At 41.6% G+C, this 23123-nt stretch overlaps 1 protein-coding gene across 1 annotated transcript in view; it reads left to right on the plus strand.

Annotated features, from left to right (window-relative positions):
• The window catches only part of LOC103277550 (zinc finger protein 271), a 39013-nt gene that overhangs the window by 7076 nt on the left and 8814 nt on the right, over nt 1-23123 (plus strand). Inside the window, exons 3-7 of the mRNA XM_062973527.1 lie at nt 940-1042; nt 2353-2423; nt 4141-4267; nt 5460-6898; nt 15446-22654. Coding sequence (XP_062829597.1) covers nt 940-1042; nt 2353-2423; nt 4141-4267; nt 5460-6898; nt 15446-16693 — 2988 coding nt within the window. The 3' untranslated portion in view covers nt 16694-22654. The remainder of the gene's footprint in view (nt 1-939; nt 1043-2352; nt 2424-4140; nt 4268-5459; nt 6899-15445; nt 22655-23123) is intronic.

Consider the following 23123-nt stretch of genomic DNA (forward strand, 5'->3'; position numbering starts at 1 on the left):
CGTCACATTGGAACTGTATTCAAATTAGATTAAAAGCCATAGACTACAGCAATAGAGAAAGCCATGTCAACATTGCATTGAAGTCATCTCAAAGATACAAAGAATCCAATCATTACAAGACTTTATACTCTGTGGCAATATCTATCCAGAACTGCATAGACTTAAAGATTTCTTTCCTCACAAGAGACTTCATAGTGGCAACAAGAGGAAAAGCGATCAATTTTGTCTATTAATAAAATATTTTGTTTCACCAAATACAGTCTCCAATCTGTCCTTCGTGCTATGGTTCCTTCCAGTTCATTTAGTTCAGCATGGAGGCAGAACAGGTACATTGTTGTAAAACAGTCCTAATGTGTTTATTCCCTGCGTTTCTTGAATTATAAATAATAATCAGTTTGTAATTGTTATTCTATCCTGTATTACTAGTGAGTCTATAGTAACAGGACAACCTTGTATTTACATTTACTGTTGTCACCCCCATAGCCATTGGGAAGTTTGTTGGACTCCTGTTGCAATTTGATGCCTCCAGTCTTTGTCTTGGGAAAGTACAAGGCTCCTTGTTTTGAAGTAGAATCATATCTAGAAAGTCCCTAGAACATAAGATTCTGCTTTAAAATAAACTACATCTCTCTTGTTTTGAAAGGAAATCATAGATCTTTTGGCTGCAACTGATGCAGAACCAGTTCAGGGGTAAGTTCAGGTGCAGTGTGTGGCTGTGGTGGGTAGAGGAGTGAAATATGCTCTCCTTTGCCCCTCCAAGCGTTCCCTTCCTTCTGCACAGTATGATACCCTCTTTTTCTAGACGAAATTTGGGCAGAAAAGAAGGATGGATGAATGGGTGGTTCATATCTTAAAGTGTCAACTTCATGTCCCATGGATCTGTGGTATTTTTTAACCCTTCTTCACATTTTGTATCATGAATCTTTATAACTGTTTCAGGTGAAAAAGCGTGCTGTGGGAGTTCAGCCTTATTTACGTGCTGCAGTGGAGACTCCATCAAATGCCAGGCAGAGTTCCCAACAAAGGAGCCCCAGTTTGCGAAGTAAGGTGTATTGCTGGGAGAGTGTCCTTTTTAAATATCATATTCCTCATCTGAAAGGTTTAGACTCAGAAGTATTTTGGACATGAAGTTTTGCATATGTCATCCAAAGATTTTAGGGTGTATCGCTATGTTGGTGGCACCCAACTCGTATTTTGACTAGGCGAAGGAGCAACATGAATCTTAATCTAGTCACCACAAAGGTGTTCCTGGTTATTCAGAAGGCAAATCAACGTATAAGGAGCCCGCTTGTACTGGATGGGATTATACTCCTCCTGAAATGTATGGTTCATAATTTGAGTGTGCTCCTGGACTTGGATCTGAGCTTGGGTGGCTGAGTGCAGCCAGGGAGGTACAATTAAAACTAGAGTGCCAGCTGTACCTGTTCCTTGAAAAGTTAGATCTGGCTACACATGCCTTCACTACACCTCATTGTAATGACTGGCTTTGTGAAGTGTTTGAAAGCTTCAGCAGGTTCAAAATGCTGCAGCCAGGCTGCTGTCTGGGACTGGCTACAGGCATAACATAACCCCCCTCCAAGAAAGAGCTTCATTGGCTAACCAGTTCATTTCTGAGCAGAATTCAATGTTCTGGATTTGAATTCTTTAAATTTCTAAGTTGCTTGGGTCCATACTATCTGAAAAAGCATATTTCTTTATATAAACCAGTGTAGACCTTAAGATATGCAAGGAAGGGCTTTCTCTCAGTCCCACCGCCTTTGTAGACAAGGTGGATGAGGACTCAGCAGAGAGCCTCTGAAGCTGTGGGACTCCTTTCTATGGGAGGTCCAGATGGACCCCTCCCTGCTCTCTTTTCTCCAGCAAGTGTATTTAGGTAGGCATTTGAAGTTTAACTTTTGAATTATAGTTTGTGTGTGTGTGCTATTACTATACTCATTTAATGTTTTAATTCTTTGCACCATGTTTATTGTGTTTAAAATATCTTTTAAAATCTCAATATTTAAAATATATATTAAGTACTTAATTGCTTACTTCTAAACCTTTGTAATGTAATTTTCTCACTTTATTCCTTTTAAACTATTTCAGTCCCTGCATCTTGGAAAGAAAGGGGGGATATAAATTCCATGAACAAATAAACAAATCTTCCCCTCTTCTTCAAGGTGCTCAGCCTGACAGTATAACTGACCAAAGGCCAAACAATGGCTTTCATGGATCAGTGGTCAAGTGGGGACTGTCTATGTACATGGCTGTCGATGTCCATTGTGTTCAGGGGTTTTGCTTTTATAAGGGTCTTGGGGATTGTGATCTTGGACAGAGACCAGTATGACTGACCTGCCTTGATCTCTCACCCAGGGGCTGGAGAAAGACTGGCAACAATGGCTCAGTTGCCTCTTCTTCCTTGTGATGGAGGAGAACCATTTCAGGTAAGGAAAAAGGTCACTGGAATGAAAGGATGTGTTTGGAATTCTCTGTTTCCAACACAGTCTCTAATAAAAAGGGCTGGGAATAATGTCATTCCCCTTTTAATAAAAAAAAAAGAATAACATTTGAGGCTTTCGTAAATATTTCGGGTGGAAATGTTTTGAGATTGAGATTTAAGATTTGAGATTGAGATTGAGAGCTGTTTCCATTATAGTAGGCCCCTAACTTTCATGAGGGGATATTGTGGACACAGGACAAAAGTAGAAAAACCATTAAAAAATTAAAAATCCCTTTATTTGTCTGAAATAACATCTCTCCTGTTTAAAAAAATGGCAATTTATTCACTATCATGGGGGCCCTGTGCCCTGATATCAGCGAATGTGACGGGCTGACTGTACTTCAAAAAGTCAGGAGTCATAACAAGAGAAAACGTCATCTGTTATTATTTGGGATTTGTTAGAAAGGCCTCTCTACCCTGCAGAGAGAGGTAGGAGGATGAAGGAATCTGGATAAGCCATTTGGCCAATAACGCTTCTATTTTAATGTTATAAACCAGGATCCCAAAAATTGGATCTTCCAGCTGTTTTTGGACCAGCTCCCAGAGTCCCAGCCTGCTTGACCGACTGTCACAGATTGTGGGAGCTGAATTCCACCTGGCAGACCAAAGTTTGGGAAGCACTTCTCTAGAAAGCTGGCCAGTCGATATATTCTGTGTGTTTTAGACAGCTTGGGAAGGCATGCCTCCTTTTTTCAAGGTATAGCATTGCAAAACAGCTGTCCAACAGCTCTTACTGTCAGGAAGTTCTTCCTAATGTTTAGGTGGAACCTTTTTTCCTGCAGTTTATATCCATCGCTCTCAGTCCAAACCTTCAGAGCAACAGAAAACAAGATTTCCCCCTGCTCAGTGTGACATCCTTTCAAATATTTAAACATGGCTATTGTGTCTCCTCTCAGCCTCCTTTTCTCTAAGCTAAACATATCCAGCTCCCTAAGCTGCTCCTCAGGGCGTGGTTTCCAAACTTTGTGTCTTTTCATTCGTTCATTCATTCATTTTGGTTGCCTTCTCTGGACATGTTCCACATTGTCCATATCCTTCTTGAATTGTGTCCAGGGTTATTCCAGGTGAGTTTTGACCAAAGCAGAAAAGAGTGGGACTATTACTTCATTCGATCCTTTTGTTTTCCAAAAAGTGAAAAGTAGAAATTTCTTCTGTTTTGCTCCTAGAGTTGAAGAATAGGGGGAGAAACCAAAACAGACTTAATTGTCCATCAAGGCCTGGGTAATTGGACACAGTTGATAAATGTCTGAGATTAGCTCTCCAAACTGGACAAGAAGAAATATGTGTCTCTCTTTCTCTCTGTTTTTGAGAGAATCAGGAAGGTCCGACTGGGTCAGGCCAAAGACCATCTGGTCCGGCTTCCTGATTCCTGAAGCAACCAAACAGACAGATCCCTCTCAGCAGCCCTGTAAGCCTATTCCAATGGCCATAAATTTTTTCCATGTTGTTCCCCCACAAGTGGCTCTTGAAGGAAAGTTTCTCATACTCTTGGAACTCATAGGTAGTGCACAGGATTAAGAGGCAGATTATTTACCCTCTGTTAGGAAGGCTGTGAATGCTGTCCTCAGTTTTAATGAACTTTAGCCTCCCTTTTGTGTTTTGTTTGTGTCACCTCAATGGTGGGAGTGAGCAGGAAATGAATGTTTTCCTTTTCTGTCCAGGCTCTAATGGGTTTTGAGGAGGTGGCTGTGTCTTTCTCTGAAGAGGAGTGGGCCCTACTGGATCCAGATCAGAGAGCTCTGCACCAGGACGTTATGAAAGAGATGTGTGGGATCATGTCCACCCTTGGTATGGCTCTTTAATGAATACACACACACACACATATTATATTATCATTGAGCTCAGGACCTTGGACAGCTTTTCAGTGGGGATGCCACAAAGATTGGAATCATATCAGAGGCAGCAAATATAATTTTATTGCATCAATGCCCAGTCTCATGTTTTCATTCCATCAGCACAGAGGAACAATCTCTTTAAGATTTATTGTAAGTAATTCAGAGCTAGTGAAAGGAAAGGATCAAAGAATTCTGGAGTTGGAAGAGGCCCGAAGAGGAATCTAGTCCAACCTTATTCTGCCATGCAGGAATCCATAATCAAAGCACTCCAAACAGAGATGCTACCTTGGTGTGTGGTGGCGTCTCATATTTTAACAGAGCAATTTTTTAACAGAGGCTGGAGGGCCATATGTTGGGAGTGTTAGCTTGTGCATTCCTGCATGACAGAACAGGGATGGACTAGATGGCTCTTAAGGCCTCTTCCAACTCTAGGATCCTTTGGTTTTTATAATTCTGGCATAGTTTGTAGTAACACAAGTCCCTAACCACAAGAAGGATACAAGATATATACATGAACACACAATGTGAGCCAGTCATTCAAAAAAGGCATGCGATCAAGGTAGGGCAGGATTATATGTGGCCCACAAAGGACATGTTGCTGTAAGCCAAAACTTCTGTTGTTTGTAGTTCTCCTTTCTGAGTTTTGGGGGTGCCTCAGAATTCCAAAGAAGACATAAACGCAACTGGGATTAGTTATGTGCCTCCAGGCCCTTGTATTCAGACATAATAATTGTTTCACTGACTTGTCCTGATAAGGAAACATGTCTTGTTTATTTTGACAATTGCTTGTGAAATTAAACTAAAAATAGATCTTGATAGAAAATAGGTTGAAAAGTGAAAATCCTGATAATTTATTTGTTTGCTATTATGCTGGAGCATAAATGACCAATGAGGAGAGGTTGCTTTCTGAGTTTTGGATGTTTTATTCATTTGGTCCTTTTCTTGTTCCTTTAGACTGATGTTTCTCAAGCTCTAGTCTTCCTGATGTTTTGGACTTCATTTCCCAGAATCCAGGATAATTGGTCAAAGTGACCGAGGCTTCTGGGAGATAAAATGCCAAACATATGGAGAAAGTTTGGGAATCCTTGTTTTAGATTCCTTTTTGCCCCCATTTGGAAACTCATCTTTTCTCTTCTTCCCACCAGGTAACTGTAGAGGGAACAATATATGTGGCGAGCATGAGAATTCTCTTAGGCCAAGCTTGGAGTTTACCAGAGACAAGCAAATACACACAGAAGAAAAAAGTGACACTGGGGAGATGGCCTGGAAATGCACCAGCTGTGGGAGATGGTTTGCCCCAAATATGGGGTTTCAGTTACATGAAGGGCTAGAGCAGGGAAACAAACAATTTAGATATGAACTCTATGCGAGAGATTTAGATAGCAAATTGTACTATCAGAATCGTCAGGGAGGCCATACAGGAAAGCAACAACGCCAGTGCCAGGATTGTGAGAAATATTTGGCCCACAGTTCATCACTTGTGAAGTATCAAAGAGCCCATGCTAGTAAGAAATCATACCAATGCCAAGAGTGTGGAAAAAAATGTGTTTCCAAGTCAGAACTTGTCAGGCACCTGAGAGTCCACACAGGAGAGAAACCCTTTAAATGTCAGCACTGTGATAAATGTTTTGCCTGCAAATCCGACCTTGTGAGGCACCAAAGCGTCCACACCGGAGAGAGGCCCTACAAATGCCAAGAGTGTGGGAAGTACTTTGCTTCCAGTTCCGTGTTGAAACATCTGAGGATCCACAGGGGAGAGAAACCCTACATGTGCCAGGAGTGTGGGAAGGGCTTTGCCTGCAAGTCAGACCTTGTGCGGCACCAGAGGGTCCACACAGGAGAGCGACCGTTCAAATGTGAAGAGTGTGGGAAATGTTTCATTTCTAAATCAGGCCTGGTGTACCATGAGAAGGTCCACAGAGCAGAGACGTGCTACAGTTGCCAGGAGTGCGGCAAAAGCTTTTCGCGTCACTCCCACTTTCTAACCCACCAGAAACTCCACACAGGGGACAGGCCATTCAAATGCCAGGAGTGTGGCAAATGTTACACGGAAAATTCACACCTCATCTTCCACCAAAGAATCCACACGGGAGAGAGGCCATACAAGTGCGAGGAGTGTGGCAAAGGGTTTACTCGCAGGTCTGAACTCGAAATCCACCAGAGAGTCCACACAGGAGAGAGGCCATACAAATGCCAGGAATGTGGGAAAGGGTGCAGCCGCAGGTCAGAACTGGTCATCCACCAGAGAAGCCACACTGGAGAGAAACCCTACAAATGCCAGGAGTGTGCAAAATCTTTCGCTTGCAAGTCGGAGCTGGTGAAACACGAGCGAATCCATACTGGAGAAAAGCCGTACCAGTGCCACGTGTGTGGGAAGTGCTACACTCAGAATTCACACCTTCTCTTCCACTGGAGAGTCCATACTGGGGAAAAACCATTTGAATGCCAGAAGTGTGGCAAATGCTTTGCTCATAGTTCCTACCTTGTGAGTCACCAGAGAGTCCACACGGGAGAGAAACCATACCATTGCCTTGTGTGTGGAAAACATTTTATCCGGCATTCAAACCTCATCAAGCACCGGAGAGTCCACCTAAAAGAGCAAGCATTACAAGCATTACAAAGCCAAATGTAAGCAGAATGTTTTGCTTTTTAGTCTGAACATTTAGCCCAGGATGCCAAACTCATTTCCACCAAGGGCCACATCAGCCTTATGGTTGCCTTCAAAGGGCCAGTTGTATTTGTAAGACTGTATAAACAAACTTTGTTGCCCTGGCATTGAAAGCCTTATGGGGTACATAAAATGACATGGCAGGCCAGATTTGGCCCACAGGCCTTGCTTTGGACATGTGTGATTTAATCCATCAAAAGAAGTCACAGCATCCTGCATTTATTCAAACCCCAAGATTCAGCCAGTCCTACCCAGTGTCCGTTCATGTAGCTAAGACATCTAGCTTGAAGTTTAAAACTTCCAGGAGAGGTTACAAGGCAATATGTTCTTCTGGAGCTACAAAAAACAAGCTCAAGCCACATGACAGTCCTTCAGATATCAATTGTTTTGTCATATCCCTGCTCTGTTTTCACCAAACAAAACATATCCAGTTCCTTCAGTACCCTGTATAGCAGGCATGAGCAAACTTGGGCCCTCCAGGTGTTTTGGACTTCCACCATTCCTAACAGCCGGTAGGCTGTTAGGAATGGTGGGAGTTGGAGTCCAAAACACCTGGAGGGCCCAAGTTTGCCCATGCCTGCTATATAGCCATGCATATATGGTATTGCATACCCACTCTGTCTCCTCTTTCCAATCTAAACATATCCAACTCCCACAGTAGTTTCTCAGAGGCCTTGTTTTCCAGGCCTATTAGCTGATTTCCTTGGATGCTTCATATCTTGATCTAGAATATGAATTGTGGGATCTCTAGACTTCACATACAACCAAGGGATTGGCTTGACTTTGACTTTTTTCACTTGCTACTCCATACTTCTGGAATTATTTCTTCGAACCTCTGTGGACTGCTCTTTCCCTTGTTGTTTTTAAAATCTCAATTCAAAACTTTTATATATTTTTTTAGCTCCGAGAACGTTTACTTACGTATTTGATGATAATAAGGATTGTTTAGCTGATTGTTATAATTTTGATTTTGATACTACGTTTTAGCAAACGAAAGGCGTGTTGACAAAAATGTGAATAGTTTTTACCATTATTTATATCTCAGCAATTATTTTGTAATCTGAAAAAACTTGCCTTGAAGGTTAAAACAAGAAGCCAGAAAGAAGTTTAAAAACAGAAAAACAAGAAGTGAGAGCGAGAGGGGGGAATGAAAGAAAGAAATCTACAGCAATAGATTTCTGAATAAGGGGGGAGGTTTAAAAATAAATGTAGGAACTATAAGGCTGAGGATAGCAATTGTGGAAACCTTGTGCTATTATAACCCATCCATTAAATTACATGGATAAACTGTATCTGTGACAGCAGCCCAGTGTATCTGTGATGTTTTCATTAAGAAGTGTATTAATTGCTCTAGAAATCTTGTTATTCTTCTGCAGCAGTTCTCATCAACTTTATATTGTCTTAAAAGGATGACAATCACATGCCATCCCTTTTCTAACAAGGCTTTGTTTATATTATTTATTTCCTTTTCTAGAACATAGCAAAACACATTTTGCTGGAGTCCAAAGGATACACTGGTATTGCTGTCATTGCTTTTAAATCTGTTGCTTGAATTTCAGGTTTTTTATTTTAAAAATGGTAAAACTATTTTGGGATCATGTGTTAAATTATGCTGAGAATTTTCTTGAGTCATTTCATGTGAAAATATCTAATTGAAAAAACAAAACAACACCTACAATATGTAAACTGTCCAGCAAGGCATTTGATAGTTTATATGGACTATCACTGATATGCCATTTTAAGATTGGCTCTAATTGGAATGGAAATAATTATATTAAACATAACCAGCCTGATTGTTCTATCTATCCTGAGATTTAATTTTAGTAAATCTTTTACCTGTTTGTTCCCATATGTGTGCTATAAATGAGTGTTTGATGTTAGACAGTATTAAATAGATTTTTGTGATGAATATGTTTCTTGTTTGACTTCATTAAAAGGATTTCAAAGTTTATGTGAACTCACATTTTCCCCCATTTTTCTGTGGAAAAAGCTGAAACAGAGGCAAAAATGTCTTTTTCTGGTATTAATGATGATTGTGAAGTAACACAATTTGATTTCTTCCTAATATCTGCCTGCATTTCCCCCCTTACAATAAGATGCAGATAATTGTACACAATTCCAAACTGGCTGGTAGTAATAGGTGTCCATGGAGGGAAAACCAGAGGCTTGGGATGCATTTGTAGGTGGGGCCAAGATGCATACATTACACATTATATTATTATTATTATTATTATTATTATTATTATTATTATTATTATTATTATTAACACAACGACATTTTATGACACAGCAAACAAGATAGACATGATGGATTTCGTATCACAAAATCACAAGTCGAACACTTCCCAAGTGTCTAGGACTGTGTGATGTATTTCGGGATGATGTGCGCAGATCCCAGTCGGGTGGCCTTTTGCAGTTGGTAGATCGTAATTTTGTCAATGTCTATTGTTTCCAAATGCCGGCTGAGATCTTTTGGCACGGCACCCAGTGTGCCCATCACCACCGGGACAACCTACACTGGTTTCTGCCAGTCTTTGAAGTTCAATCTTGAGGTCCTGAGTTTTTCCTGTTGTTTTTCATCAATGTGACTGTTACCTGGGATGGCAACATCAATGATCCAAACCTTTTTCTTTTCCACAACTGTGATGTCTGGTATGTTGTGTTTCAGAACTTTGTCAGTCTGGATTCGGAAGTCCCACAGTATCTTTGCATGTTCATTTTCCAATACTTTTGCAAGTTTGTGATCCCACCAGTTCTTTGCTGCTGGGAGGTGGTACTTGAGGCATAAGTTCCAATGAATCATTTGGGCCACATAGTTGTGCCTCTGTTTGTAGTCAGTCTGCGCAATTTTCTTACAGCAGCTGAGGAGATGATCAATGGTTTCGTTGGCTTCCTTGCACAGTCTGCATTTTGGGTCATCAGCTGATTTTTCGATCTTGGCCTTAATTGCCTTTGTTCTGATGTCTTGCTCCTGGGCTGCAAGGATCAGGCCTTCTGTCTCCTTCTTCAGGGTCCCATTCGTGAGCCAGAGCCAGGTCTTCTCCATATCAGCTTTTCCTTCAATTTTGTCAAGGAACTTTCCATGCAATGTTTTGTTGTGCCAGCTGTCAGCTCTAGTTTGTAGTGCAGTTTTCTTGTACTGGTTTTTTGTCTGCTGTGCTTTGAGGAGTTTCTGATTTTTGACTTCAATCAAAGCAGGTTCTTCACTTTGTTTTACATATTCTGCCAGGGCATGTTCTTCTTTGATTGCTTGTTTTACTTGTAAGAGTCCTCTGCCATCTGATCTAGGCAGATATAGCCGGTCAACATCACTGCGAGGGTGATGATGATGATGATGATTATTATTATTATATACAACAAGATTAGTACACAGCAAACAAGATCACTATGCTGGCTGTTGTATTGGATTACATGTCGGACACTTCCCAAGTGTCCAGGACCGTGTGATGTGAGACTAACTGTGAGACTAACTGTGTGATGGGAGACTAACAAACTAGCTTGTTTTCTGCTGCTCTGCAGACTAGGACGCGGAACAATGGCTTCAAACTACAGGAAAGGAGATTCCACCTGAACATCAGGAAGAACTTCCTCACAGTGAGGGCTGTTCGGCAGTGGAACTCTCTCCCCCGGACTGTGGTGGAGGCTCCTTCTTTGGAAGCTTTTAAACAGAGGCTGGATGGCCATCTGTCGGGAGTGCTTTGAATGCGATTTCCTACTTCTTGGCAGGGGGTTGGACTGGATGGCCCATGCTGTGCCAAAAGATCTAAGCCAGCATTTGGAAACAATAGACATTGACAAAATTACGATCTGCCAACTGCAAAAGGCCACCCTACTGGGATCTGTGTGCATCATCCGAAAATACATCACACAGTCCTAAACGCTTGGGTAGTGTTCGACTTGTGATTTTGTGAGATGAAATCCAGCATATCTATCTTGTTTGCTGTGTCATACAATGTCGTTGTGTCAATAATAATAATAATACATCACACAGTCCTAAACACTTGGGAAATGGGGTTGTTGTATGTCTTTCGGGCTGTGTGGCCATGTTCCAGAAGCATTCTCTCCTGACGTTTCGCCCACATCTATGGCAGGCATCCTCAGAGGTTGTGAGGTATGGAGAAAACTAAGCAAAGAGGTTAATATATATCTGTGGAAAGTCTGGGGTGAGAGAGGTCAGTGTGAATGTGTAGTTAATCACTTAAATTAGCATTGAAAAGCTTATCTGCTGTCTTCTTCCTGCCTCTGGGGCATCCTTTGTTTAGAGTCGTTAACTGCCCTTGGTTGATTCATGTCTGGAAACCCTCTGTTTTCAGAGTATTGCTTTTTATTTACTGTTCTGATTTTTGAGTTTTGTAATACTGGTAGCCAGATTTTGTTCATTTTCATGGTTTCTTCCTTTCTGTTGAAGTTGTCCACATGCTTGTGGATTTCAATGGCTTCTCTGTGTAGTCTGACATGATAGTTGTTAGAATGGTCCAGCATTTTTGTGTTCTCAAATAGTATTCTGTGTCCAGGCTGGTTCATCAAATGCTCTGCTATGGCTGATTTCTCTGGTTGAATTAGTCTGCAGTGCCTTTCATGTTCTTTGACTCTTGTTTGGGCGCTGCGTTTGGTGGTCCCTATGTAGACTTGTCCCTAATTTAAGTGATTAACTACACATTTACACTGACCTCTCTCACCCCAGACTTTCCACAGATATATATTAACCTCTTTGCTTAGTTTTCTCCATACCTCACAACCTCTGAGGATGCCTGCCATAGATGTGGGCGAAACGTCAGGAGAGAATGCTTCTGGAACATGGCCACACAGCCCGAAAGACATACAACAACCCTGTGATCCCGGCCATGAAAGCCTTCGACAACACTTGGGAAATGTTCGGCTTGTGATTTTGTGAGACGAAATCCAGCATATCTATTTTGTTTGCTGTGTCATACAATGTCGTTGTGTCAATAATAATAATAATAATTTATGGAAAATCAGAAACTGAAATAATAATTATTATTTATGGAAAATCAGAAACTGAAATAATACTACTAATTATTATTATTTATGGAAAATCAGAAACTGAAATAATACTTATTATTCAAGTTGCATACATTACACAATATATTATTATTATTATTATTATTATTATTATTATTATTATTATTATTGGTGCAGCCTATGTATTTCTCACCCTAATTCCTGCGGTCCCTTTCAATCCATTGGGGACTTAAAGGCTTCCCTGCCTTCCTCCCTGATAAGCCCCGCCCCTTTGGAAGGGTCTGCCTTGATTCCGCCATCAGTTGGGCGCGGCTTCCGTCACGTGACCGGAAGTAGGACGGGCTACTTCTATACGCACTTCCGGAGCGCCGCTCTGACCTCTTCCTCCAGTCTTTTGAGGAGAAGGAGGGAAGCAAAACGCGGAGGCCTCTCAAGGCAGGGATCCTGGAGGTGAGAAGCGGCTCGATGTGGGATCAGGGAATTCTGGTGGAGGGAGGAAGGGGAGGGGAAGGAGATCCAGCCATTGTTATGGAAGGGAAGCCAAAGAGGCACGGCTTGGGGCCTTCCCTGGTTGAGGCTGGGCCTCGCTAATGTTTTGGGATTTGGGGGATGTTGCAGTCTAAAGTTCTCAGAGGCTTCTGAGGGAAAGCTGTCAAGCACAATCATTGAAAAGTTGGAACACAAAGGGGTTAGGTAATCAGAAAGTTCAACAGAAAGGAGGAAACCATGAAAATGAACAAAATCTGGCTACCAGTATTAAACAACTCAAAAATCAGAACAGTAGATGGGAAGCAACACTCTGAGGACAGAGGAGCCCCAGAGATGACTAATGAACAAAGGATGCCCCCCAGGCAAGAGACAAACCTTTCCAATGCTAATTAGGGTGATTAACTGCAACATTAGTGCTGGCTTCCAACTGACAAAGGACTCTTGTCACACCCTGGACTCTCCACAGATATATATTTACCTTCCTTGCCTAGTTTATCCATGCCTCACAACCTCTGAGGATGCCTGCCATAGATGTGGGCGAAACGTCAGAAGAGAATACTTCTGGAACATGGCCACACAGCCCGAAAGACATACAACAACCCAATCTCTGTTTTACAAAGTTGACAGTGGGTTTTGAAAATCCCTCACAGCATAGGACATAGAGGATACTCTGTGGCAGGCATAGACAAACTCTGGCCCTCCAGGTGTTTTGGATTTCAACTCCCATCATTCCTAACAGCCTCAGGCCCCTTCCTTTTCCCCCTCAGCCGCTTATGCAGTATAGCTCCATGGTAATTTCTGAAGGAAACATGCAATCAAATCGCCTGGAGGACCTAGCAGATTCCTAGAGGGACTATTTTCCCCCTTGATAAGTGAAACCAAGAGCATGGATTCCATGGTTATGGGAGTCTTTGTTGAAAAGCTGAGAGTTCCATTGATGCTTCCTTCATAGACAAAAGGGCTGATTAACTTTCAGAGGAAGGGGGAAGTGGCCTCTGCAGACAAGAAGGAAGCAACAATGCTTTAGTATACAGATCAAAGAAAGAAACAGAGAGGTAAAACAAAGGAAAGTCATGCTGTTGGCTATTCCCTCTCACCAATCACTTTCTACAAGCCTTTATGCCTCCTCGCTTCTGGCAAGGAGCACAATGAAGTCATTACCCTAAATGTTCTTTGCAAGAAAATGTAGGAAATGCCACTTGTGAATGGCTGTAAGAAAATGTAGGAAATGCCCCTTGTGAATGGTTAAACTGTGTGGTGTCAGAGTCAGCAAACCTGTGTTAAGCTGCCCTTTGCATTTTATATGGTCAAGCCAAGAATAAAAAAAAATTCTTTTTCATCCAGGGGACAGTGAACCTTGGCTTGTCACAAGGGAGGAGAAGGCCCTGCTAGATCCTTATCAGAGAGCCTTGGAAAGACAGATAATGGAGAACGATGAGGATCTGACTTCTCTTGGTAAGGCTATTTCTTCCTTGCTCATTATCTTTTTTAATGTAATTGGCATGACTATAATTACCGATTATATATTTTAAATTGCTGAATAATTAATATTTTATTAGTTTAAATTAGTTTAAATACAGGTAAATAAATAAAAAATAAGGTAAATAAATAAAAGCGCCGCCATTGTCCGTAGACACCTCCAAGGTCATGTGGCCAGCATGACTGCATGGATCAACGTTACCTTCCTGCCAGAGCAGTACCTATTGATCTACTCACATTTGCATGTTTTCGAACTGCTAGGTTGGCAGAAGCTGGGGCTAACAGGGGGAGCTCACCCCACTTCCTGGATTCAAACCACTGACCTTTTGGACAGCAAGTTTGGCCGTTCAATCGTTTAACTCACTGCAACACCAGGGGCTCTGGTTTATTACATACATTTAAATATTCCAAAATAAAAATATCATATCTCACCACTTAATAGTTTCACTTTTATCCCTTTTTTTTACTGAAAAATGGGGTGTGTGACTATTATGCGGTAAAAAATACAGCTATGGAGCTTCATTTGTCCGTCAGCTGAGTGAAGCCCCTTAGCTCCAAGAATGCATGTGCATGGGTGACTGAATGAAGGGTGCAACTATTGTGCGAGGAGCGGCAGAATACCCATTTTACCATCCCAAAAATGGGAGTGCAAGTATTATGCAGTGGCAACTATTATGCGAGGAAATGCTGTAATCCAAATATTTCTGGTCCCAGGTATTTTATATAAGGGATACTCAACCTGTAGTAAATGATGAGATAACTCGGGACACAGGAAACAATAAATCCCAGGATGCCATAACATTTAGCCAGAGCACTTAAATGACTGTCAGATTGCATTAATTCTACAATGCAAATGCACCTTTAATCTCAATAAGTTTATAACAACTTTGTGTTCTTAGTTAGTCTCTAGGGTACTACAAGATCTCTTTGTATGATGATATTCCAGATGAATGTGGCTATATCTTTGAATATCTCTTCCTTGTTGCTGATTTTTAATATAGAACCTCTTTGAATTATTTAAGTCCATTTTCTGCTTTTTGTAGAAGCGAGTTTCATTCTTGTCTTGTTTGTCTTTCTTCAGCAAATAATGGGAGGAAAACAAAGGTGTGTGCTGGATCTGGAAAGTTTTTAAAGTGCAAAGTCGATCTTGCCACACACTGGCAATCCCATGCAGAAGATAATGCCAGAGAGATGTTCTCAAAATGTATCCGTTGTCGGAAACATCTTCCCAAGACGATGGTGCGTACTTTGCTTAAGAAGTTCCAGCCTGGGAAGAAAATTTATAGATGTAAAGTGTCTGGGAGATGTTCAGATTGCAAGTTGAAAGTTGTGAGCTGCCAGAGAGTCCACACAAGAAAGAAATCATACAAGTGCTATAAATGTGGAAAACGCTTTCCTCACAACTCGAACCTTCTGGTTCACCAGAGAGTCCACACAACAGAGAAACCCCACAAATGCCAAGAGTGTGACAAACGTTTTATTTTCAGCTCCAGTCTTGTTAGCCACCAGAAGGTCCACACTGGAGAGAAACCATACAAATGCCAGGACTGTGGAAAATGCTTTCGTCAGAATTCACACCTCCGGTCCCACCAAAGAGTCCACATAGGAGTGAAACCGTACAAATGCCAGGTTTCCCAGTGCGGGAAACGTTTTTCTGACCACTCACACTTCATGATGCACCAGAGAGTTCACACAGAACAGAAGCCATACAAATGTCAGGAGTGTGGCAAATGTTTCAGACAGAATTCAAACCTGGCGATGCATCAGAAAGTCCACCTGAGGAAACCACACACGTGCCAGGAGTGCGGGAAGTTTTTTGATCACAAGTCGGACCTTGTGAAACACGAGAGAGTCCACACAGGAGAGAAACCATACAAATGCCAGGAGTGCTCCAAATGTTTTGCTTGCAGTTCACAAGTGGTCCGCCACCAGAGGGTCCACATAGGTGGAAAGCCTTATAAATGCCAAGAGTGCGAGAAGTGTTTTGGTCACAACTCAGACCTTGTGAAGCATCAGAGAGTCCACTCAGGAGAGAAACCTTACAAATGTCGGGAGTGTGGGAAATGTTTCAGTCATACTTCAAGCCTTGTGAAGCACCTGAGAGTTCACACAGGAGAGAAACCATTCAAATGTCAGGAGTGTGGGAAGTTTTTTTCTCAAAACTCACACCTAGTTATCCACCAAAGAGTCCACACAGGAGAGAAGCCCTACAAATGCCAGGACTGTGGAGCTTGCTTTGCCCACAAGACACACTTTGTGACTCACCAAAGACTTCACACAGGAGAGAAGCCGTATGAATGCCAGGAGTGTGGGAAATGTTTCACGCAGAATTCAAACTTTGTGAGGCACCAGAGAATCCACACAGGGGAGAAACCGTACGTATGTCCGCATTGCGCAAAAGGTTTTGCTCACATGGCTGATCTGGTGAAGCATCTAAGAGTCCACACAGGAGAGAAACCGTACCGGTGCCAAGAGTGTGGCAAATGTTTCTCCCAGAATTCTCATCTAGTGACTCACCAAAGAGTCCACACAGGAGAGAAACCCTTCCGATGTCAGGAATGTGGGAAGTATTTTGCTTACAAGTCACAATTTGTGAGTCACCAGAAAGTTCACATGGAAGAGGAACCATACAAATGCCCAGATTATGGAGAATCTTTTGCTCCTGTCTCAGACCTTGAGAGCCACCAGACAAGCCACACTGGAGAAATTGTGCAAGTGCCAAGAATGTGGGGAATAATTTGGACAAAAGTCAGGCTTTGAGAGGCACCAGAGACCTTGGGATACATTGGGATAACCCTCATTTTGGCCTCCTGTGGATACATTTTGTCAACACTCAGGTTTGATAATCTACCAGCACATCCACTCAGGAAACCAACCTCATCTGTTCTCTGAGCTTGATAAGGCACTTAGCAGACCACTTTGAACACCATGCTGGAAATAAAGGCCTGTTAGTTATGATGTTGAACGTTAGACTTAAAGCATTGTTTGGGTTGAGGATCCCTTACCCGAAATTCTTGGGACTGAAATGTAATGGGATATCATTTTTTCCAGATTTTGTAATATTTGCATAAATTGGGTATCTTGGAGATAAGTTCCAAGTCTAAACATGAAACTTAAGTTACATTTTATATATATGTGACATTGCCTGAAGGTAATTTTATACATAATATTTGTAGTAATGTGCATATAATGCATTTGTGTATACTGAGCCACCAGAAAGCAAAGATGTCACTGTTTGCTATCTGTGTGGACAGTTTCAGACTTTGAGGAATGATCAGCCCTCCACGTTTGCAAGGGATTTAGGGGCACAGGGCCTCCAAGAAAGTGAAAAGCTGTGAATAGAGAAATTGTTGGAGTTTTTTTATGGGCTGCAAACCAAGAGGTAGTTTGTAGCCATGGCATTGTGACTCTGAGCTTGGAATCAGCATGGAAAGTATTTTCATCAGGAATGTTCAATTTGTAATTAATTAGTCAAGTCCTTATAGAAGAGTAGGCCTTGGAGTGTGCTGCAGAGGTGCATGAGCCAAGTGGGCTAAACCTAATGCAGCTTTTATCAAAATAGCAAGATGTGCCTAACTAAGGTTGGGATTCAGCTCTGACCAAGCGCCTCAAGTCAGGCAGAGAATCAGTGGCCTTTCCCTCTCACAAGTCTCTGGGATTGTAAGATACAGTGCCCCCTGACAAGGGAGATTCAGTTTACTTATAACAGTATCATAGTAAAGATTTTTCCCTGACATTAAGTCCTGTCGTGTCCGACTCTAGGGGTTGGTGCTAATCAATATTTCTAAGCCTAAGAGCCGGTGTTGTCCATAGTCACCTCCAAGGTCATGTGGCTGGCATGACTGCATGGAGCGCCATTACCTTCCTGCCAGAGCGATACCTATTGATCTACTTACATTTGCATGTTTTCGAACTGCTAGGTTGGCAGACGCTGGGGCTAACAGCTAGAGCTCACCCCGCTCCCTGGATTTGAACCACTGACCTTTTGGTCAGCAAGTTCAGCAGCTCAGCGGTTTAACCCATTGTGCCATTGGGAGCTCCTAACAATATCATAGAATCATAAAATAATAGAGTTAGAAGAGACCACATGGGCCATCTAGTCCAACCCTCTGCCATGCATCTGCAGAAGTCAAACCTGGAAATATGGAAGGCTGACTGTCCAGTTAACACATTGGCCTAAATCCAATGGATGGTCCCAACTCAAAACAGACCTGTTGAATTGATGGGAACTTAGTAAGTTTACACTTTCCATATGTTCCATTGATTCAAAGGATCTCTTCTAGTTGGCACTAGGAGCTGGATTTGGGCAAGTGTGTATTTTATGGGATTGTCTTTTGCATGTCTGCTTGTTTAATTATGAAAAAGGGGATTTTTTCACCCTCTTTGTGATTTCACAAATGGAGCAATTGCAACTAACACTTATCACTACTATTGCTTTTGAAATTGGTAGGTAGCCTTATGGGAATTCCTGTCAGTTCCCACTGCTATTTAATCACTGTGAAATGGACTTTTAGAATTACAATGTTTTGATTTTTTAAAAATGTCAATCAACACAATTAGTGACTTGCAGTCACAACATTTTTATTTAGGAGACAGGTTATTTATACCTGTTTCCTCGGGCTGCTTCTTTATCTGTTTTTCCATTAGATTAACTTACTAGATCTTGGGGGAGGGTGGCATAAATAATGGTGAATCATAAGTACTTTTGGGGATGCAGTAGATTTCATTGTGGGCCGCTTAGGAGTTGAGGGAAATACTTTGTACAATATAATCTCTGAGAAATCACCTTATTCTTTGTAACTGGGATAGGCAAATGCCCCCCAAACTTTTTGCATAGGTCCAGAATTTGAATAATCCCCACAATGCTCCCAGATGCCCTCTTTAGTTTGTGGAAAGCACTTTTGCCACTTTGTACCCAGAGCCCCAACAATGTTAGATTCAGGAGAGGGCTTTATTTGAATCAGAGAGTGAATCTGGGTCACTTTTCCTGGGTCTAAAATGACTGAGGAGAATCAACATCTATGCTTTCTAGAGCACTGCTCCTTAAATTGTGGGTTCTGATCCCAAATTGGGTCCCCTTAGCTCAGTGTTGGGCTTATGAAAAATTTTGCAACAGTAAAAGGTTTCTGAATGCTACCCATTTACAAACACCTGTTACCAATAACGTTCAGTGTTTACAGTGGACTCCGCAGAAAATATCTCCATTACACAAAAAGTAAAATCAGTTTGTTTAGCAAGCCTTGCAAATGCTGATTTATTATCATTAAATCTTCATTTGTTTTTGTTATATCCCTGGAGTCATGTAAAATGTCTAGGGTGGAAAGAGATCCCGAATGGAAAACATTAGGATGCCCTGTTCTAGAGAGTAATTGAGGACAAAAACAATTCTCAGTAACACTACGTAACAAAATTTGAAAAAAAAGTTCCTGATTTGAAAGTGTTATTTCCTGTTTAATTGTGCAGTACCTACCTTGAAAGTAGATGTTATATTCAGAAACTTTGTTTTTGTGGCTGCCACAAACTACTATGTTGAATTTGTTGAGACTAAATGAGATATTCATTAAAAAACTATAGCAAAATGTGCTGCAGGATGTCCCGTAAAAACAATTTTTTTGCAGTTTAATAAACTTTCCCCATGTTTTTATGATAGAACTAATTAGGAAATTGCATTTTTAACCCAGAAATAAAAATTGTGTTACATAGTTCCCTGCATAAAGGGAACAGTTCAGCTGCGCATTCCCAAATTCGGGAAAGCAAAAGCTGTTCGCTTTTTCTAAGGCCCCCTCTACACTGCCATATAATCCAATTTCTGAATCCAGATTATCTGCTTTGAACTGGATTATATGGCAGTGTAGATCCAGCCTAAGTGTAGAGGTCCTGGGAAGAAGAAGAAATGTTTGCAGCAGCTGAGTTTTCACATTTTTGAGGACAACTAATCCCCAACTTCAAGTAACTTCTCAGCTTCTAAGGTGGTCATACTCATTTAGTGGCAAAATGTGATTCACATTTTTAAATTCTCAGTAAATGTAAATAAATGAATTCCTGTGATTTGAGGACTAACTATCCTTTGTGACCAGAAAGATGAGATACCCACAGTTTGTCATGGTTTAGTCCAGGGATTTTATTGTTCTGAATATGTATCTTAGGTGTTGCCAATTTTGTCTGAATTTGGGGGGGGGGGGTATGTGGTCTGCCTGTATAAACTTTTATGCTTAATTCATTATTTGTTGTTATTGTGTATTTTTTCCTCACTTGAGGGCTAAAATCCTGCATGGGTTGATATAGCATAATTCTGCATTTGGAGCAACATGACACTGAGCAATATATCCCCTGAGGATAGTACTGTAGCCCTTTTAAGGTTCTGACATCAAAATCAATAATAACAATAAGAATTTATATATCACCCACCTCTCCTTGTGTCTCAAGGCACGGTATAACATAGTTAAAACAGTGAAGTTCAACAAAGCATACACACAAGTAAAATGCATTTACAGATAATATGCAAGTTAGAATTCACAAGTTAAAACTGACTGGATAGGACTGCCAGAAGAGATAGCTCTTCAGTTGTGTTTTAGATGATTTAGCTGTCAAAGTTCTTTTGGCAGGTCATTCCACAGTCTTCTCGAGGCAACCAATGAAAAGATCCTCTGGTTGGATCTGGTCACCAGTCGGGTTCTAGCTGGTTGGGAGTAAGTGTCCCACATAGGACTTCGGTGTTCTAAGGTAGGAGTATTATACAGGAGAAGACAATCCTACTATGTAGGGCATTAAAGGTCAAATCCTTCACCTCATACTTTGCCTGGAAACTAATTGGCAGCCAGTGATGTGCTCACTCTTGGGTGTTCCTGTAACCAATCTGGCTGCCATGTTTTGAATTAACTGGAATTTCCAAATTTGGTACAGAGGTAGCCCAATGTAAAACACATTGCAGAAGTCAATCGAGCTTAAAAGCACGAGCGCCCTCCAAATCTAGGAAGAGGCCCAACTGGCTTATCCACCAGAGCCATGCTTTTTGGTAATTGTTACTTTTGACAGTGTCTCCCATGTGGGATCTGTAATTGATTGATCCGTTGGGTTCAGATTGGATGGCTCTGTCTCAATTCTGTGATGATTGCCAGAGGTGAAAATATTCCATTGTACTCCGTGGCCCTCTGGGATCTTCCCGGAGCCATTGGTGTAATCATTTTGTGCCTCACTATGAGGACCTTTTGGGGTGAAGGATTCAGTGACTACTATAGATCTAAGACAGTACCACAGAAGCCACAAACAGAACTTGTTATATGCATGCATATGCCACTTACAACAGTGTGCTGGTTGTCATATGTTTTCTTTACCATTCTGTAGATATATTTTGGGCAACTGATAAACACTTCTGAAGCACTTTTATGCACTGGCATGATCTCTGTTTTTCTAACAGATCAGAGCTCATAGAGTCATAGCTGGAAGAGACCTCATGGGCCATCCACTCCAACCCCATTCTGCCAAGAAGCAGGAAAATCACACTCAAAGCACCCCCAACAGATGGCCATCCAGCCTCTGCTTAAAAGCCTCCAAAGAAGGAGTCTCCACTCCACTCCACAGCAGAGAGTTCCACTGCTGAACAGCTCTCACAGTTAGGAAGTCCTTCCTAATGATAAGTTATTATAACTGAAGACATTACCTTGCATAATTACATCTAGCTGTACACCATAGGAGAAGATTCTACTCAAATGGGTTTTTGGCTCTTCTTTGAGAGGTCATGCTTTTCCAAATGGCCATGATCTCCAAATGGTTATGAATGCCATTTTCCAAAAAATATGCTTATTGTGATTTTCTATGGACACAGGTGGCATTTGTTCTGTATCTCGAAAAACGATGGGGAGAAACCAGTGCCATTTTCAGAATCAGCAGGTCAAATATACAGTAAAGTCTCACTTATCCAAGACTCACTTATCCAACTTTCTGGATTATCCAACGCATTTTTGTAGCCAATGTTTTCAATACATCGTGATATTATGGTGCTAAATTCATAAATACAGTAAATACTACATAGCATTACTGTGTATTGAACTACTTTTTCTGTCAAATTTCAGGACTCGCCTGATACAGTAGAGTCTCAGTTATCCAAGACTTGCTTATCCAAGATTCTGGATTATCCAAGGCATTTTTGTAGTCAATGTTTTCAATATATCATGATATTTTGGTGCTAAATTAGTAAATACAGTAATTACAACATAACATTACTGTGTATTGAACTACTTTTTCTATCAAATTTGTTGTATAACATGATGTTTTGGTGCTTAATTTGTAAAATCATAACCTAATTTGATGTTTAATAGGCTTTTCCTTAATCTCTCCTTATTATCCAACATATTCGCTTATCCAATGTTCTGCCGGCCTGTTTACGTTGAATAAGCGAGACTCTACTGTACCTAGAAACAGGTCCAGCATCTAAAACCAGTGTTATTGGATATTTCAATTCTCTCCCATTTCTTTCTTGCTGCAAAACAATAACAAAGCACCCGCTGTCTGTCAATTTTGGTATTGGCCCCGCCTCTTCCGGCCTCTAAAAATGAGTACTGGCTGTCACCCTTGGTCCCGCCCCTTCCGGTTTACTGTAGAGCTCTATCTAGAGCGGCGCTTCCGGGAGACTGTCATTTCTACTTCCGCCTCTGGAGGCGCTGGAAGCTCGTTTAAATCATCTTCCTTTTCTGAGGACGCCTCAGCCTCTCAGAGGAGCCGGTCAGTGTCTTTTTCGGCCTCAGGAGGGAGGGAAGGCCGGGCAGAGGACGAGGTGGAGGGATGTCTGGAAATGTGGGCTCGCTTCCTTTAATGCAGGCCCTCCAGGTGTTTGGGCCTACAACTCCCATGAGCCTCAGCCAGCCTGTCCAAGGGCCAGGAATTCTGGGAAATGGAGTCCAAAACGCCAGGAGGGAAGACCTGGAAGAGGGAAGGCTTTCCAGGTGTTTTGGACTCCAACTCCCACCATTCCTAACAGCCTCAGGCCCTTTCCTTTTCCCCCTCAGCCGCTTAAGCTGAAAAGGAAAGGGCCTGAGGCTGTTAGGAATGGTGGGAGTTGGAGTCCAAAACACCTGGAGGGCCCAAGTTGGCCCAGGCATAATTGAAATTGTGAAAAAAAATGAAAGAGGGTTGGTGGGAAGGAGGTCTAAATGGGAATACTGGCATGTTTCCTTCCAACTTCATAAAGGAA

The sequence above is a fragment of the Anolis carolinensis genome, chromosome 2, assembly GCF_035594765.1.
Source record: "Anolis carolinensis isolate JA03-04 chromosome 2, rAnoCar3.1.pri, whole genome shotgun sequence".
NCBI lineage: Eukaryota > Metazoa > Chordata > Lepidosauria > Squamata > Dactyloidae > Anolis > Anolis carolinensis.